General features: G+C 71.8%; 2 protein-coding genes across 3 annotated transcripts in view; one reads left to right on the top strand and one right to left on the bottom strand.

The window, feature by feature from the left end:
* CUNH19orf44 (chromosome unknown C19orf44 homolog) overlaps positions 1–9,388 on the top strand; it is a 22,498-nt gene extending 13,110 nt beyond the window's left edge. Inside the window, exons 3-10 of one of the 2 annotated variants that reach the window (XM_058292637.2) lie at positions 1,776–2,004; positions 3,098–3,171; positions 3,670–4,144; positions 6,066–6,233; positions 7,059–7,154; positions 7,831–7,997; positions 8,113–8,173; positions 8,852–9,388. In XM_058292637.2, the coding sequence (XP_058148620.1) occupies positions 1,776–2,004; positions 3,098–3,171; positions 3,670–4,144; positions 6,066–6,233; positions 7,059–7,154; positions 7,831–7,997; positions 8,113–8,173; positions 8,852–8,868 (1,287 nt within the window). In that variant the 3' untranslated portion in view covers positions 8,869–9,388. The remainder of the gene's footprint in view (positions 1–1,775; positions 2,005–3,097; positions 3,172–3,669; positions 4,145–6,065; positions 6,234–7,058; positions 7,155–7,830; positions 7,998–8,112; positions 8,174–8,851) is intronic. The other variant, XM_058292638.2, reaches the window with a different exon arrangement.
* On the bottom strand, positions 8,352–17,538 carry CHERP (calcium homeostasis endoplasmic reticulum protein). The gene is made up of 17 exons (XM_058292636.1): positions 17,423–17,538; positions 17,033–17,206; positions 14,318–14,502; positions 13,980–14,117; positions 13,737–13,888; positions 13,209–13,320; positions 13,032–13,121; positions 12,542–12,779; positions 11,966–12,141; positions 11,452–11,887; positions 11,039–11,277; positions 10,289–10,422; positions 10,065–10,151; positions 9,824–9,967; positions 9,633–9,743; positions 9,257–9,351; positions 8,352–9,176 (listed from the first exon to the last, which is right to left on the bottom strand). Exons 1-17 carry the CDS (start codon positions 17,445–17,447, stop codon positions 8,983–8,985), a joined length of 2,730 nt encoding a protein of 909 aa, XP_058148619.1. The 5' UTR covers positions 17,448–17,538; the 3' UTR covers positions 8,352–8,982.

Here is a 17,538-nt window from a genome sequence, read left to right as displayed (position 1 = left end):
TCGAGCCACCTCAGCTCCCCGGAGTCGGTTTTAGCGTTTGTTCTGCCTGTTGTTCGTTGTTTTTTTTTCAGGAGGCACCAGGATCTGAACCTCGGACCTCCTGTGTGGAAGGCGGGAGGTCAACCGCTCGAGCCGCCTCCACTCCACTTGTTGGCTTTTTTTTTTAAGAGTTACTTATTGTATTTGCTTCTCTTTCCTTCCCCTCCCCGTTGTCTGCTCTCTGTGTCCACTCGCTGTGTGTTCTTCTGTGTCCGTTTGTCTTCGCGTTAGGCGGCTCCGAGAACCGATCCTGGAACCTTCCAGAGAGAGAGAGAGGCAATCACTCTCTTGCGCCACCTCAGCTCCCCGGTCTGCTTCGTCTCTTATCGTCTCCCCTCTGTGTCTCTTGTTGTTGCGTCATCTTGCTGTGTCAGCTCTCTGCACGGGCCAGCACGCCTGCGCAGGGCAGCATTCCCTCGTGGGGCAGCTCACCACACGGGCCAGCTCGCCCTCGCCGGGAGGCCCTGGGCACTGAACCCTGGACCTCCCGTATAGTAGGCGGGAGCCCAGTCGCTTGAGCCACGGCCGCTTCCCCGCTTGCTGCATTTTTAACGGAGCTTTTTCGTCCTAGCACCGGAAGCTTTTGGTCGCCGCCGTCACCCCGAGGGACTTGGGAAAGGGTCTGAGGAGGAAAGGGGGGTCCGCACATCCTGACTGACCTGCCCCGTAAGGGCCGGCTTTAAGTGGCTTTATGAGCCGCGGCGCTCGTGGCTTCACCGCCACGCCAGGGCTCTGAGCGACCGGCCAAAGCGCGTCACAGCCAATTCCACCTGTGGGCCACGGCCCCCGGGCGGGTGCACCGCAAGGGAAACGGCAACCGCGACGAGGCCGCACGCTGCTGGTTTTGTCTTCGTTACGACGGACGACCGCGTCGTATAAGACAAGCCACTTCCTGCGCGGCAGCCCCGCGGTGCGGTTGAGCTCGTTGGCAGCACGGCGCCGCCCGTGGCACTGGCCATGGTCAGGCTGTCTCTGTCCCCCGTGGACGCGCTGCAGCCACGCGCTCCCCTCTGCCAGCCCCCCCGTTGGCGTCCTTTCTCTGGATTGGCTGCTTCTGGCGATTTTATGGACGTGCCACCGCGGGTACTTACCTGTCCCCCCGCGTCTGGCTTCTTCCGCTCTATGTGACGTCGTCACAGCACGTCCTCGTCGCGGGTACGCGCACGCCGCTCCTCTTCACGGCTGCGTAATATTCTGCCGTGGGCATGGACCCTGCTGTGTCCCCGCGTCACGTGGGGGGCCGGCCTGGACGCCGCGGGGAGCGTCTGCCCGGGTCCCTCCCCAGGAGCGGGCTTGCCGGGTCCCGTGGCAGCAGCTCGTTCGACTCCCCGAGGAACTCCCAGGCTCCCCCGCCGCGGGCGCACCCCTTCACGTCCCCGCCAGCCAGGCGCGAGGGTCCTCTCTGCGCGCTGGTGCTTCCGGTCTCCCCCCCAGGTGGGTGTGGAGCGGAGGGACAGCCACCCCGGAGCGGGGCGTCCGCGTGGATTCCGGCGTCTGGACTGGAGGCCGGTGAAGGCCCGGCGGGGGCTGCCAGGGACCGCGGGCGGCGGCCACCACGTGCCCGAAGGCAGGGGACGCGGCTCGTCCTCGGCGGGGCGTGCTCTAGTCTCGACGTGACGTCGTCTAAACGCCACCCCTCGGCTTCCAGAAACGGGGGCGACACGGGGGGCTGAAGCCTCGGTGGCCGGAGTCCGGGCACGCATGGCCCTCCAGCGCGCTCATTTCTGCCCGAGCAGGCGCGGCTCCCGGCTCTGCCCGGCGAGGAACGTTCCAGCACGGGGCTGCCCCGGCGCCCACGCCCGCCTTCAGCAGACGGTGCATTTCCCAGCGCCGGCCCCGGGGCCCCCTCGCCGCCCGCAGGGCCCCTGTCCACGCCAGCACCTTCCACCGAGGGCCGCGTCACGCCGGCGTCCCCCCCCGGACAGAGCGAGGCCACCTCGGAAGCTTCCAGCGAGAGCCTCGAAGGTAACGCCGCCTGGGCCGCGCCCCATCCCGGGCGGGGGGCAGGGGAGGTCCCCGGCTCCCGGGCGACTCAGCCGGCCCCACGGGAACTCGCGTGCTGCGCCGTCCTCCCGGGTTGAAGGGACGAGTCAGGTTCGTACCAGGCCTTGAGCTCTTCGCCCAGCGACCTGGGTGCTCAAGGAGCAACAGCCTGGAAAAAAACCCCCAAAACCCCGTCCAGAGCCACGCAGGCAGAAAGGCAGCTGCTGTCCCTTGCAGTGCGGGAGAAACGCGCCCCCTGCGCAAGTTCAGGGAAAAGGGCCGAGGTCTCCAACCGTCCCGAACGGAGGAGCCGTGTCATTTCAATGTCGTTACCGTCACGTCGACGTAAGAGAGAGACAGGAAGAAGAGGCGCGAGGCGATGGCGGCACGTGCGGCTGCCCGCGTGGCTGCGGCGGGGGGCGCGGGAAGCTCTCGCGGGCCGCCTGCCCTCCAGGTGCCGGACGGGCGGACGCGAGGCCAGCGGGCGTCGAGCGCAGCGAGGGGTCGGTCCGATCCAGGCGCGCCCACCACAGGCTCCGGGAGAGAAATGGGGGGCGTCCGAGGCGATGGGGCTGGGGGCACCCCGGGGGCTGCTGTCCAGTCTGCAGAGACCAGATTCCAAGGCGGATCCCCAAATCCCGGTTTGCCGACACCCCGGAGCTCGGGCACAGCCGCCCCGGCCACCTCAAAACTGCTTCCTGGAGGAGGAGGGAGCACCGGCCACTGTGCCGCCCCTCCACGACCGGCCAGGGCGCCCCTGTGCCACCCGCCAGCACCCTTCCAGCGGCGGGTCACGAGCGTCTGCTCACCCGTCCAGACCGGGACCGTCCGGCCCGCTGCCCGTTGGACGAATAAAGTTTTATCAGCACAGTCACTCACGTTCTCGTCGATAGGTCGGGGAGCGTGTGCCCGCGGAACGCAACGTCCTGCCGCCCCCACCCCCGGGCGAGCGTCTTGAGGACTGGACGGTGCTCCCTCTCAGCTCTTCGGCCACCGACACCGCGCAGCGCCTGCCGCGTCACATCGCCTTGCAGGGATTGACAAACGAGTAAACGCGCTCGCATTCTCCTCGCAGATTTCAGAATAAACGTGCTCTCCCTGGATGACCTGCCTCCAGCTGCCGGCGAGAGCGCAGAGCTGGAGACGCGGGTAAGTGCGCTGGGCGTGCCGGGCGGGCGGCGGTCCTGCCCCCAGGGGACATGTGGCGACGTCCGCGGGCGTCACGGTGTCCCGACCCGGGGTGGAGGCCGGGGAGAGCTCCGCGGATGGCGTCAGGAGACCACACGGGCCACGCTGTGAGGCCACCAGGGGCCCCCGCTGGAGGTGGTGAAAGGGTAAAGCGGCTGAATTCAGCGGCACGTCCCGCTTAAGTCACCCGTAGCAGATACCGGCGCCCCCGGGGCTCCGTGACAGTCGCATTCGAGCGCTCTGGCACGCATCCGACCCCGTCAGTGTCCCCCCACAGCCAGGATGTGCCCTGGTCACACCTTAGGCTCACCGCCTTCCGCGCTGTGGGCTGGGAACCGCCCTGCTGGCGTGTCTTTCCAGTTCCCCCCTGCCAACCCAAGAGCACGGCCCCTCGGCTGGGCCGTCGCGGCTGTTTGCAGCACGGGGGTTGCGTAAAAACGCCGCCATTGTGTGTCACAGGGAGAAGACACCCAGTGGGAGAGGCCGTCGAGCCCAGGCCTACGGGAAAGAGCCCCTTCTGGGCCGAGCTGCGCCCAGGGGGCGAGCGAAGAGGGCAGCGAAGAGGGCCTGTCCACCGAGAGCGCAGTCTCGGAGCTCCCGAGCGGGCGGCCGGCCCCGTCCAGCCAGAGCAGCGCGGCCAGCGGGCAGCCGTCGGCGTCGGGGGGCCCCACAGCGAGCACCGTGAGCTCGGCCTACTCCGACGATTTCGAGGCGTCGCCGAGCCCGACGGCGTCCGAGCCGGGGGGCCGTTCCGAGGAGTCTTCCGACGCAGCCCCGGAGCCTGCGGCCGAGCTCCCCTCGAGCCTGCAGAGTGACCTTCCCCGTCGGCCGCGCGGGCCTCGCCGCACGGGGGCCCGAGACGCCCCAGGGGTGACCGTGAGGGAGACGGCCGTGCAGACCCTCGAGCCCGCCTTCAGCCACCCGTGGGAGAGCGGTGAGTGCAGCACGGGGGCCGGGTGCGCGGCGTTAGCCGGCGGGGGAGGCCACGGAGGCCCGTCCCCCACCATGGTGCGCGGGCAGCCGCGCCGGCCGGGTCCAGGGTTTTTCCGGCTCTGATGTGTCCGGAGAAGTCCTAGCATCAGAGAAGTTCTCAGGCAGCGGTTTCCAACCCGGCGATCGTGGCGCCGGGGGCAGCGGACAGCCCTGCCCCGAAGGCCCACCGTGCTCGCCGCGGCCGAGGGCAAACCGGAACGCCGCGTGCCGGCCTCATGGCCCATCTGGGGGCAGACGGCACTGGGAGCGACGCCAGCTGGGCAGCGCCCGCTCTGCTCGAGAACCCCTCGGCCCCCAGACGCGGGCAGGCCCCTGGCACTGCCCTCCGCCGGCCCCCGGGGCTTCAAACGCACCTCTCCAGCGCCGACGGTGGTGAGAGCGCTCTGGAAGCTTCTCTTGGACCGGCACGCGCAGCCCCGAGGCTGGCAGGTTCCCGAGGGCCCGTCGCTCTGCCGAGCGGTTCCTTGCTGTGGTGTCCCCACGCCGCCCGACGCCCTCAGGTGGCTTTCCAGCAGCTTCCCTCGTCGCCACCTTCAGCCTCTGATCTTAAGCCTCTTCCCGCCCCGATGAGCCTCACGACGGGACAGGGCAGGTTCCCGGGCACGAGACGGGACGTCGTCACTTGAGCCTTTCGGGCGAATGAACCCGCTTTGCCGCCGGGGGCCTTGGCCCGGGCCGGGCGGCGGGACGTTTCGTACGGTGGCCAAGTTGCTGCGGGGGCTCGGCTGCTCCTCCGTTCTCGTCCTCACGCGGCAGCCCCGGCAGCCTCGACGTCCGCAGACGCACGTGCCTGCCGCTTCGCAGCTCTCGGGGACACCGCACGACCCTGCGCTAGGCTCAGCCCGAGGAAGCTTTATTTTCTCGCAGAGGCCAAGGGCCGGCTCTGCGCGAGGGGCTCGTCCAGCTTCCGCCCAGGGCTGCTCGCGAGGCTGGGTGGCTGTCACCACGGGCGCGACCGGGGCCGGAGGCTCCCGCGTGGGCCGCCGCCAGAGGCCTCGGTGTCCCCGCGCCCGGCCAGGGCGCTCGGCCTCCTGCTCCGAGGGCCGCCAGCACCCCCGCCGCGCTCTGCTCCCTGGAAGCGAGCCCCCAAATCCACCCGCCCCCCGAGGGCCTGCGGGCCTGTTCCACGGCCGCCAGGCGGGTCCGGGAGCAGAGTTTAAATCCTGGCAGCGTGAACGGCCGCCCCCTCGCTCCCGGGGGCAGCTTTTTAAAAATTTTTTATTAAAGCTAATAGGTCACATAGAATGTTGCATTAAAAAAAACATGAGGTTCCCATATAAAGCACTCCCCACCCCCATCATTTTTGTAAATTAATTTTTTTAAGATACATGCATCACAAAAAAGGTTACATTGTAAAAAAACATAAGGTGTTCCCGTATATCCCCATCCCCCCACCCCACTCCTCCCACACCAACCACCTCCCCCATCACTGTGGCACACTCATCGCGCTCAGTGAACACATTTTGGGGCACTGCTGCCCCACGTGGATAATAGTTTACCCTGTAGTTGACACTCTCCCCCAGTCCATTCAGTGGGTTATGGCGGGATATATAAAGTCTAGCATCTGTCCCTGCAATATCATTTAGGACAACTCCAAGTCCCAAAAATGCCCTCACATCACATCTCTTCTTCCCTCTCCCTGCCCTCAGCGACTCATGTGGTCACTTTGTCCCCGTCAATGATATAATTTCTTCTATTGGTAGTCACAAAAGGTTTATAGTAGAATATCAGTGATTCTACTCTAGTCCATATTTTATTGGTCCATTCTGAGGGCCCTGGGATGGTGATGCCCACTCCACCTCTAGATCAGCCTCTTGATGTAGATCCCACATGGATGCTGGATGCGATTCTCCTGCTTGCAGCTGTAGGCACTCGTGGCTCCCTGGTGTGGTTGACCCTCTTCGCCTCCCTGTTAGCTGGCCTGCCTAAGTCCAACGAACCAGAGAGTAGGAGCTGCAACTCCGCTGAGGCTCAGGGCCCAGCTGCACATGGGCAGTCCAGAGATGCAAGTCTCCTGAGTATGCACCGATGTGAGCGGCAACCCCAGGTTCAGTAAAAGTGACGAGGAGGCATGTGGAGAAAGGTCACATCTGAGCCAACTCCATCACACTCAAGGACACAAATTCCAAAGCAGGGCCCACTGCCATGGTACTGAGCTCCAGAGCCATCTGCCATGACCATATCCCTGTGGGCCTCCGTAGCCCTCAGGAGAACCAGTACCTGGGGTTGTATCCACTTTGGCTGTTTCTGGGGTCCTCCTGAGGAGTGCATCAGTGTAACCCCTCTGATGACCTCCTGACTCTTTTTTGAAGACTTAGCTATATAAACACGTTTGTCTTTGCCATTTCCCCCTTTTATTCAAAGTCAAAAGGCAGTTTTTAACACGTGATCCTACATGTGGGCTGAGATATTCTGCTGGTCTGAGTTGATCCTTTTATTCGAGGTCTCTTCCTGGTTGCATCACCAGCCAGTGATTGGTAGTGATCCCTCAGCACCAGGGAGGCTCATCCCCGGGAGTCATGTCCCATGCTGGGGGGAAGGTAATGCATTTACACGCTGAGTTTGGCTAAGAGAGTGGCCACATTTAGCAACACGGAGGCTCTCAGGAGGTAACTCTTAGGCACCCCGCAGCTCTAGGCATAGTTCGTACTACACACACACAGGCTCATAAGCATAATCATCAGTATCAGGGGCTTGTGGTTGGACGATGTTGGTCTTTACCATTGAACTTGGGTGGGGACAGTTTTTGACAACTCAAAAAGGGAAGGGGAGAGGAAAGGGAGACCATGGCCACCTTCTTCAGACAGAGCAGGGCCCTCTGCCTGCCCTGACCCCCCTTTCTGTCCCCATGACAGCGGCCGGCGTGGAGGCCCTCGGCCCCGCCCCCGGAGGCGCCTACGTGGACCCCATGCCCATCGCTAGTCACATCGTCAGCACGGACACAATCGAAGGTAACGGGGGCCGCCCTGGGGGCCCGGTGCGTTCCGCTCACCCCTGCGCTCTTTTTGGCACGGCAGCCGCTTGAACGCCGGGTCCGAGGACTCACCGGAGGGCATTGCCGCAGCCAGGGCAGCCGCCTCGGCTTCCAGGGGTTCCGGGGGCCAGGGTGGGCACGTGCCAGGTGCCCCCATGCTCCTCTCCCGGGAGCCTCCCAGTGCCACGGGCAGGAGCCCCTCCCCATGCGGCTGCCGGGGCCCGGGGTCGCTCCCCGGCGGAGCCACGAGGCACTGGGGCCCCTCAGAGCGGGGAGGGCCTGCCGGGCGTTCTCTAGGGTCTCGCTGCAATGCGCGGCTCTTAAAACGCAGGGCGTAGCAACTGAGACGTCCTGTGACCGCGTCACAGGTTTCCTCGTCACCGTCGAGGACGGTACCTTGTCAGTTTTCACTGCCCATTTCCCGGGCCCCGTCCTTGCGGGACAGCGAGGCTGGAGCCAAGCTGAATTGACACCCTGCTTTCGCTTTACCACCCACTGGGGGGTGAGGCTTCTGGGGAGGGGCGGGGCCTTCCAGAAACATCCTGGCGCTGCCCAGCATGTGGGCCCCGGGCGCCAGGCACGGCCGGGTGGCGTGGACCCGCTGGCGTCCCCAGCGTGGGGGCCGGGCCCCGGGTGACGCGGCGTCCCCGCAGCCCTGCTCACCCACAGCCCGGCCGCCCACGCCCTGAACGAGCTGCTGCGGCAGCAGCTGAGCCTGACGCGCTGGTTCATGGAGAGCAGCCGGCAGCTGCGCGGCTCGGCCCTGCGTGCGCTGGACGAGGACACCTTCCACTACCACACGCTGGAGGAGGCCCGCGAGGTGAGCGCGCGGCGCGGCTGTCCCGGGGCTGGACCGTCCCGGCCGCCGTCCCCAGCGGCTCGGCTGCCCGTCCCCGCCGACAGCCCTGCCCTGACGCTGTCGCCTGTCCCCGCAGTACATCAGGCACCACAGGCCAGCCCCGCTGACCCTGGAGGACGCGCTGCAGCAGGTGCGAGGTGAGGCTCTGGTGCGCCGGCCCCACGTCTCGGTCCCAGGCAGCCGCGGCGGGGGGCACAGAGAGGCAGCCCGGGGTCGACGGGCACGTCAGCGCCCATGTGCTGGTGGGGAAACCGAGGCCCAGGGCGTCTCGGAGCTGGCCCCGACCCCACATGCCGCCCGCGGGAACACGCGGAGTTCTTGGAAAAAAATCTTTATTTGAAAGCAAAAATCAAACCCAGAAGGAACGGTTAACAACACGTGGACGCCGCGTCCCGGATCGGACGCGTGTGGACAATTCACAGCTACGGGGACCTACGACAAAACCCAAACTACGTCACCGTGGGGCCGCCGGGGGGCAGGAGCCTGTGTCCCGCGGCAAGCGCCCTGCAGAGGCGCGCCCGTGCCCACGGCTCACGCCCGGCGCCTGCCCGCAGGGGCGGCTGTCCCCGCCCGCCTCGTGGCCCCGGGGAGGGGGACACAGGCGCCTCGTCCCCGCCCCGCTCTCCCCGGAGCCCTCCCCTTGGCGCAGCTGACGACGGGGAGACACCGCCGCGCCTGAGGCCGGGCCGGGGCGGCGCGTCCTGACGGGGCGGCTCCGGGCAGCTCGCGGGGGCGGGCGCCTCGGCTAAGCCCCCGGGAGGGGAGACGAGGGCCCCCCGCGCCGGCGGCTCACGGGCTTTGCTCTCCCGTTCTAGGTGGCGAGCGGCAGTGACGCCGGCCGCAGGGGCTCGTCGGCCCGGGAAGGGCGAGCGGGCGCCGGAGCCTCCCTCGCGGGGCCGGGGGCCGCCTGCAGGGGACGCGGGCCTGCGCCCCCGCCGCCGCGGCCCTACTTGCACTCCTCACGGGCCTTCATGCGGGCGATGAAGGAGTAGCTCTTGTTGCGGCGGTAGTTCTCGTAGGGGTCGTCGAGGGCCACGCCCACGCCCTTGTACTGGTCCCACTTGTCGCGCACGTCGCCCCCCTTGATGGGGTCCTGGATGCCCTGCTCCTTGGCCCCGAGGCCGCCGGACCCGCTCCAGCCTGGACGAGAGGGGGCGGTCACCCGGCGGGCGCGGCACCTGGCGGCGCCGCCCAGCCCGGGCCCCCGCGGCCGGCCTTACCCATCTTGACCAGCATCTGGTGGCCCTTGTTCTCCTCGCCGAGCCTCGAGTCGGGGACGGGGGGCGCCGAGTTAGAACCCAGACCGGCCGCGGCACTGGAATGAAGACAGGTTACGTCCTCGTGAGAAACAAGGGCTGCGTTTATTGAACAGCGCTGGCGCGTCACGCGGGAGTCGGGCTGGCGGCGGCGTCTCCAGGCCGCCCCGCGCGCCTGCTCGCGTCCTCGGCGTCCTCTTCGCGGGCGGGGGCCCCGGGGGGAGCGGCCCTGCGCACAGAGCCGCCAGGGGCGCGGGGGCGGGCGCCGTCGCCGCGGGGCTCTTCTGACCACCGTCCGCGCGCCCCCACGGGCCGCTCGGCGGCGGCGACGGAGGCTTACGGCGGGCTGGCGCTCCGCGACTGGGACCGGCGTCTCCTCCCCGGGGAGTAGGACTTGGAGCGGGAGCGGGAGCGGGAGCGGCTGCGCGAGGAGCGTGACGGGCTGCGGCTCCTGCGGGGAGAGAGCGGTCAGCGCCCGGCCCGGCCCGGCCTGCACGGCCCCGGCGACCCCGGCCCGGCGGCCCGGCCTACCTGGAGCGGGAGCGCGAGTAGGAGCGCGAGCAGGAGCGCGAGCGCGACCTCGAGTAGGAGCCCGACGACTTGGACGACCTGGAGTTGGAGCGCGACGAGGAGCGCCCGCGGCTCTTGGACCTGCTCTGCGAGCGCGAGGGGCCGCTGCGGAGAGACAGGCCGTGAGCCCGGCGGGCGGGGCGGCGGCCACGCGGGACAGTGCGTCCACGGCGGGAGCGCGCGGCCCGGCGGGCGGCCTCACCTGCTCCTCTTCTCCTGGCCCTTCCTGCGCCGCGCCCGCATCTTGGCCCGGAAGAACTCGTAGAGGCCGTTCTGCTCCCAGCCTTCGCTGCAAGGCACGCGCCCTCAGTGCCCTGCGGGGCCGCCCGCCGCCGCCCAGGACGCGCTCACCCCCTCCGGCCCCTGCGCGGCCCCCCGCCCGGCACGTCGCGGTCGGAGGGCCCGTCGCCTGCGGGGCCCCTGCACCTGTTGCGGGGCCGGTCGTGGGACGGGGGGCTGTAGAAGGCCTCGACGGCGGCCAGCAGCCTCTCGCTGGGCGGCATGGGGGGCGGCAGGCGGATGTCCTTGGGGTCCAGCGGCTTGTACTCGTGGTCCTCCAGCTGCGGGGACGCGCCGTCACCGCCCCGGCCCAGCCCGCCCCGGGCCTCAGGCTCAGCCACGACCCGGCCTCGGGCGGGCGGCCCTGGAGCCCCTGGGGAACACCTGCCCAGCTCCGCGCCGCCCTCGGGGCTCCTCCGCCGCCTCCCGGCTCCCCCAGCCCCCGGGGCGCTCAGCAGCCCGTGCGCCAGGCCCCCCAGTGCGCCCCCCGCCTGCCTGCCTGGCCCTTGCCCATGCGATAGCAGGAGCCAGCGCCAGCCCCTCCCCAGCCCCTCCCTCCAGTGCCAGCCCCCCTCCAGCGCCAGCCCCTCCCTCCAGTGCCAGCCCCCCTCCAGCGCCAGCCCCTCCCCCAGCTCCCCCTCCAGCGCCAGCCCCTCCCCCAGCCCCTCCCCCTCCTGCACTGGCCCCGCCTCCTTGCCCAGCAATTGCTCCGTTGCTGTCCCCGGGGCTCCGAGAGCCGGGATGGAGGCGCCCTGCCCCTGCCCCAGCCGCCATGGGGGACGCAGGTGACGGGTCCCCACGTGGTGCCGGGGGCCGGCGCGGGTCACCGCGACACACCCGCCGGGGCCCTGGGCTGGGCGTGCGCGGGGACGCGGCTGGGCCGCGGGCGCCCGTTACCTTCACGAGGGGCGCCATGAGCCCGGCGGGCAGGTCGAAGTAGGGCACGTTGGGCACCAGGCTGGGGTCGTCGTGGTTGATGTGGGGGGGGCCCTGCCGCCGCAGGTGGGGCGGCTGCCCGTTGAAGCCGTGGGGCGGGGGCCCGAAGTCGGGGTGCTGCGGGCCGCCCCAGGGCGGGTGCTCGTTGATGCCGGGGTGCGGCAGGCGGTGGCCGGGGTGGTGGTGCGGGGGGCCCATCTCTGCGGGACGGCGTCGCGGTGAGGCCCGCGGGAGCCACGCGGCCGCCGAAGGGACGTGAGGACGGGCCCTGCCGTGCCCCGGGCCGCGCCCGTCCTCCCGGGCCTAGGCAGGCAGGTGTGTGGGGGTGCGAGATGCGCGCTCGCCGGGGCTGGGCCGGGGGCGCGGGGGCTCACCGGCCGGGAAGTCCCCCTGCGGGTAGTCGAAGCGGTGGGGGTAGGGCGGCCGCTCGAAGGGGTGCCGCGGCGGGAAGTCGTCCTGCATGAAGCGCGGCGGGAAGCGGTTGAAGTTGTGGGGGTGCGGCGGCTGGCTGAACTGCGGGTGCTGCTGGTGCGGCGGGAAGGGCCCGCGGAAGTGGGGCGGCCGCTGCATGCGGAAGGGCGGCTCGCGCTGGCCGGCGCCCCAGGGCGGCTGCTCGTGCTGCCCGCTCCAGGGCCCCTCGAACTGGCCGCTCCAGCCGGGCTCGGGCTGCCCGCTCCAGGGCGCGTCGCGCTGCCCGCTCCAGCCGGGGTCGCCGCGCTGCTCGCTCCACAGGCCCTCGTGGCTGCTGTTCCAGGGCGGGCAGTGCGGCGGGCCGCCCTGGTGGTGCGCGTAGGGCGGCTGCTCGGGCGGCTGCAAGGCGGGCGCGTCAGCGGGCGGCGCTGCCCCCCCCCCCCCGCGCCCGGCCCCGCGCCCCGGCCCCCGCCCCACCTGCTGCTGGCCCCAGGGGCCCACGGGGTGCGGCTGCTCGAACCACGGCGGCTTGTTGGGGGGGATCTGGTCGTGGGGCGCGGGGCCGCGGGGGCCGGCGGCGGCGGGGTCCTGGACGCCCCCGGAGGCGTCGTAGTCGGCGGAGCCCGGCATCGGGATGGGGGGCTTGTTGTCGTCTGCAACCGAGCCCGGCGTCAGCGCAGGCCTGGGGGGCGGCGCCGGCCTGGGCGCTGGCTCTGGGAGCCCCTGGGGACCCCGCACCACCCCGCACAGCCCCCCCAGCTCGGCTCTTCCCTGAAGGCCCCGCGCAGCCCCTCCTGCCGCCCCTCGCCGCGGGGTCCCGTTAGAGCCTCCCAGCCCCCCGGCCCCAACGCCACGCCCCCCCCCCCACGTCCAAAGCTCCCCACGTGGAAACGACGCGCCCCAGCCCCGCAGGTGCACCTGCCGGGAACCTCGCGGCACCCGCCCCTTCGCCCCTAGCCGGCGCCGCACCTCCCGCCTGGCGCTCGCGCCCACCCGCCAGGAAGAACCCCGCCCCGCGCCTGCTCTCGGGCCGGGCCGGCGGGCGCCGCTCACCGGGCTGGGTGGTGGGCGGGATGGCGGGGGCCGGGGCCGGGGCGGGGGGCGGCGCGGCGGGCGGCGGCGCGGCCTTGACCTCGGCCTCCAGCGGGGGCAGCGGCAGGTGCTGCTGCTGCTGCTGCTGGGCCAGGCTGCTGACGAACTCCTCGTGCTGCGCCTTGAGCGTCTGGATCTGCTGCTGGAAGGCCAGCTGCACCGGCTGCACCGCCGTCGAGTGCTCCATGATGAGCGTCGCCTGCGGGCGGCGGGGGGCGGGGTCAGCGGGGCGCGGGCTGGGCGTGGTCCCCGGGTCCCGGTGACAGCGCGCCTCCGGCCACCCCCCAGCTGCCACTTCCTTGCCGGGCGGCGACGGGCTGCCCCGCAGGGCCCGGGGGAGGTCAGCAGAAAGCTCGGGCAGAGGCGGGCGGGCGCAGTCCCCACACGTCGCCGCTGCCGCCACAGCGGGCGGGCCCGACGTCAGCGGTGTGGGGCGGCCGGGGTCACGCACCTGGTACTGGCCGAGGCCCAGGGCCGGGCTCTGCAGCTGCTGGATGATGGAGTCGTCGAAGTAGCCGTTCTTCTCCCACAGCTGCAGCAGCTGCGCAGGCGGGGCCGGGGTCAGCGGGGGTCGCGGGGACCCCTCCCGGGGACCCCTCCCCTCCCCCCCTGCCCGCCCCCCGCGCACCCGGGCGATCTTCTGCTGCTTGTCCTCCTCCACGGCCAGGAAGCTGGTGCAGTAGATGGGCACCACCACGCGCTGCAGCGCCGCCAGCAGCTCCCGCGCCTGCTTGCGCTGGCTGGGGGGGCGGCGCCGTCAGGGCCCGGCGGGACGCGGCTGCGCGATGCCTCACACCCCGGGCACGGCGGCTCCCCGGGCGCCCGCTCCCCACGCACTGGCCCAGGCCGGGCGGCTGGAGCCTCGCGCCGGGGAGCTCGGACCCCGGGGAGGCCGCGGGCAGCACCTGGGGCCCCGCCCGGCCTGGGAGGGGGCGCCCAGGCAGCCAGCAGAGCAGGGAGGTGGCTGTGGGGCCGCGACACGGGAGGGGGCGCAGAGAGGAGCCGCGGGGAGCGGGGAGCAGCTGGCGCTGCGCTCGCGGGAGCCGTGGAACTCACGGAGCCAAACCCGGCCCTGCGTGCCCCCCAGAGGGCAGACCCGGTGGTCCCGTGAGGGGCGGGGAGGGAGGAGCAGCCCTGGGGGCGCGGGCGCGCTCACCAGTGGTGCAGCACGTCGTTGATCAGGTAGATGAGGTGCAGGCGCAGCTCGAAGTGCGCCGCGTCGGCCGTGATGCGGTTGCGCAGGTGGCCGGCCATCAGCTCGCAGTGCGGCGGCGACTTGGCGTTGCTGAACATCCAGTTCTTGCCGGCCTGCGCGCGGGCACGGGCGTGAGCGCGAGCGCGCCCGCGGACCCGCCCCCGCCCCGCGCCCCGCGCCCCGCCCCCCGCGCCCCCCGCCCACCGAGATGGCGTCCTTCGTGCACGTGTCGATGATGGGCTGCAGCAGGTTGTCGAACTCGTTCACGTCCAGCTGCGTCTCCTCCAGCAGCTTCTGCATCTGCTGCTCCAGCGCGCGCGCCACGGCCGCCGTCACCTGCTCCTGGGGTCAAGCGGCCGCGTGGCGAGGGGCCCCGGCCAAGGGCGGCGGCTCGCGGGACTCGCGGGGAGGGGCACGAGCCGCGCCGCGGCCCGGGCGGCGGTGCCCTACGGGCGGGCCTCGCACCCGGGGCCTGGAGCAGGCTCTGGGGGCCGGGGGCCGGGCGCAGGGCGGGGCCCGGGGTGCGGGGCGGGCGCGCGTACCTGTCGCAGGGCCAGCAGGTGCTGCTCCTGCTGCTGCAGGTTCCACTGGCTCTGCTGGATGAGCTCGTCCATGGACGGGGCGCCCTGGGCGGGCGCCGCGGGCGCCGCGGGGGCCAGCGGGGGCGGCGGCAGGGGCGGCAGGGCGGCGGGCGCCTCCAGCTCGGGGGCCTGCTGCTTGCAGATGACTGGGGGGAGGGCGCGGCGCCGTCAGGGGGCAGCGGGGCCTCGGGAGCCCCTCCACCGCCGGGCTGTCCTCCCCGGGTGCGGCGCCTGCCGCCCTGCCCCGCCGACACCAGGAGGCCGGCGCAGGGCGAGGCCGCGAGCGCAGGCTCCGTCCCCAGCCCGCGGAGGGCGGCCCCACGTGAGGCCCGGGGGGCGGGGGGCGGCACGTGCCCAGGCCGCGGCAGGGCCCCTCGAGGCCCTGGACGAGCCACGCCCCCGCTGCCTCGGCGCTCCAAGTGCGGCCGGGCCCAGCTGCACCCCGGAACCTTCTCCCAGAAGCGCAGCGGCCCGCGTGGAGGCAGCGGGGTGGGCCGGGGCCTTCCCGGGACCCGGGCCCCGCCAGCATCTCCCCCCCCCCCCCCCCGCCTCCTCCCCAGGGGCGCCGTCTTCCCTCGGGAGCCTTCCGGCCTCTCCGGCCGAGCGCTCCCGCTGCCGCCTGCGCCCGCGGCTCCTCTGCCCCTCCCGGCTGGGGCCCGGGCGGCTGCGCACAGCCCCGAGACCTGGTGGCGGCGCCAGCCTCCTCTCCACGTGGACCCCCAGGCCCGGGGCCGCCCGCACTGGCCCTCGCCCCGCACGCCCGCGCCGCCAGCTCCCGCGTGCCCCCCCCGCAGCTGCAGGTCGCTGCGCCCACCTGGGCCTCCGAGCAGCCTGGTCAGCGAGGCTGGACGAGCGCGGCGGGGACAGGGAGGGGGCGTCGCCTGGACGCCGGCTCGGGCCGGCTCGGGAACTCGGCGCTTGCAAGGCCCCGTGTGCGACGGCCTCAGGCTCGGGGCCCTCAGAGCGCAGGGCGAAGCCGGCTCCCCCCCAGCCCCGCTCCAAACCCGCCAGGAGCGGCCGCCGAACTCCCAGGCCAGCAGGACCTCCTCCTCCAGGCAGCCCGCCCCGCGCCGCAGCCTCACCTGCTCCGGGAAGCGCCCTTTCCTGGGGCCACCGGCCCCCGCGGGCCAGCTCAGGCCCCCCGCGGGGTCCTCCCCCTGCTGGGAACACTGTGCAGCCCCGTTCTCCACCCAGCTGAGCCTGCCGTGCCCCTCGGGTGCCAGCCACGACGCTGCCGCAGCACCCTGCGCTGCCCGTTCCCGCCCCTCCGGGAGGCCTGAGCCGGGACATCCGACGCCCTCCCGGCCCCCAGGCTCTGCTCCCCTCTTCACTGCCCAATCGGCGGCCAAGGAGACATTCTCTCCTCTAAGTCCCGGCCCCCAACGCCACCGGCCCCACCTGCGCGCTCACCCAGTTCCTGGCCCGAGGGACCCACCGGGTCCCAGCTGAGCAGCTGCCCACGCCCACCCTGGCCGGCCGCAGTCCTCCCCCTGCCCTGCAGTCCTCCCCCTGCCCTGCATTCCTCCCCCTGCTCCCCGGCCGGCTGCAGTCCTCCCCCTGCCCCCCGGCCAGCTGCAGCCGTCCCCTGCCCCCAGTCCTCCCCCTGCCCCCTGGCCAGCTGCAGCCGTCCCCTGCCCCCAGTCCTCCCCCTGCCCCTCGGCCTGGCCTCCAGGCCCACACTCCCTCCCCGCCCATCAGCTCCTGCTTAAAACTCCCCGCGTTTCCTGCTGCCTCCTGCCTCCGGCGGGGGCTCGCGCCAGGGGCACAGGGGCCGAGGAATGCGGCTGTGTTCAGGCAGCCGGCTCCCACCCCCACCTCAAATGGAGACGAAAACCAGACGCGGCCGAGGCCCAGGGAGAAAACCCAGACTTTCCCCCAGTGTTCCGAGCCCCAGCTCGGGTGATCCGGGCTCCGGGCCGGGTCGAGCAGAGACCCCCGGGCGCGTCCCGCTGGCTGAAACCACGACACGTTAGCAGGCGCCGCGCCACCCTCCTGCCTCGCACGCTCTTTACGCGACGCCCGCCCGCTCGCTCGCTATCAACGCAGCGATCTCCTCGTCTGGCCAGAGCCTCGCGGCCTGCAGGGAGCCTGGGGTCTAGAGGCGCTCGCCTTCCAGCGCGGTCTCCTGGGAAAACCCTGCCCACCCGCTGTGCCTGGACGCCGGGGGTCCTGCCTTCCAACGAGCTCGCCTCCTGGGGCTACTCACCCACCCCTTACCCAGAGGCCCTCTGTGTGTCCCCCAAGCCCCTCTCGGCTCTGAGCGCATCCACAAACACGGCGTCCACAAACACCCCCCCCCCCCGAGGACCAAAACCCCAAAAAACGACCCTTTCTTTGCGATCTCGGCTGCTACAGGTACCTGGAACGCACAAGCCCCCCTGGGCGCCCAGAGCACCGGGGAAGGGCCTGCGGGGGGCCCCCCTGGGGTCTCCCTGGTTTCCTCGCAGGGGCCGGCTGGCTCCCCCCCTGCTGGCCTCGCTCGCCACGTCTGCAAAGCACCAGAGAAGCCCCGGCCCCGAGCGCAGGAGGGGGATCCAGCGCCCCGAGCCGCGCGACGCGCTCCGGCCACGGCCCTCGGGACTTCGCGGAGGAGAAGGGCGCGCGCCCCCCTGCGCCCCCCCCCCGAAAGGCGGCTTCTGGGCGAGCCCGGCGGCGGCGGCGGCGGCGGCGACTCACGCTGCTGCTGCTCCAGCGCCAGCTTGCACTTGTAGTAGCTGTAGAAATCGCCCCCGAAAAGGAAGGAGAACTTGGGGTTATCCTTCTGCTTCTCCATCGTCATCTTCTCGAACTCGGGCCCGTTGCGGGCCACGAACTGCGCCAGCTTGTCGATGACATTGCGGAGCTCCTGGTCTGCGGGCGGCACAGGGGGCGGCGCGGGGCCTCAGCGGGGGCCGCCCGGGCCCCGGCCCGGCCCGCGTCCCCCCACCCCGCCCGGGCGCGCGCGGGACGGCCCCGCCGAGGCCGCCGCGTACGGGTCCCGCGAGGGGCCGCGGGCGGCGGCGGCGGGCGAGGCGGGGAGGCCCCGGGTCGCGGGCGGCGGGGGGCGGCGGCGGCGCCGGGCCTCACCGTCGGGGGGCAGCGGCATCTCCATGGCTGCGGCCGCGGGGAAAACGTCCGCCCGCGCCGCCCGCTCGCCCGCGCAGGGCCGTCCGCGGAAGCCGGCCGGAAGTGGCGCGCGCGGG

The sequence above is a fragment of the Dasypus novemcinctus genome, unplaced genomic scaffold (assembly GCF_030445035.2).
Source record: "Dasypus novemcinctus isolate mDasNov1 unplaced genomic scaffold, mDasNov1.1.hap2 scaffold_174, whole genome shotgun sequence".
NCBI classification, from domain to species: domain Eukaryota; kingdom Metazoa; phylum Chordata; class Mammalia; order Cingulata; family Dasypodidae; genus Dasypus; species Dasypus novemcinctus.
Note: the sequence above shows the minus strand (reverse complement) of the source record. Positions and strands in the feature narration are given on the sequence as shown.

Coding starts and splice junctions, on each gene's coding strand:
- CHERP (XM_058292636.1), bottom strand. CDS start 17,447: ATGGAGATGCCGCTGCCCCCCGACG. Junction 12,142..12,541: donor CCCGCCCACCACCCAGCCCG/GTGAGCGGCGCC, acceptor GCTCGGTTGCAG/ACGACAACAAGCCCCCCATC. Junction 9,744..9,823: donor TACTCGCGCTCCCGCTCCAG/GTAGGCCGGGCC, acceptor CTCTCCCCGCAG/GAGCCGCAGCCCGTCACGCT.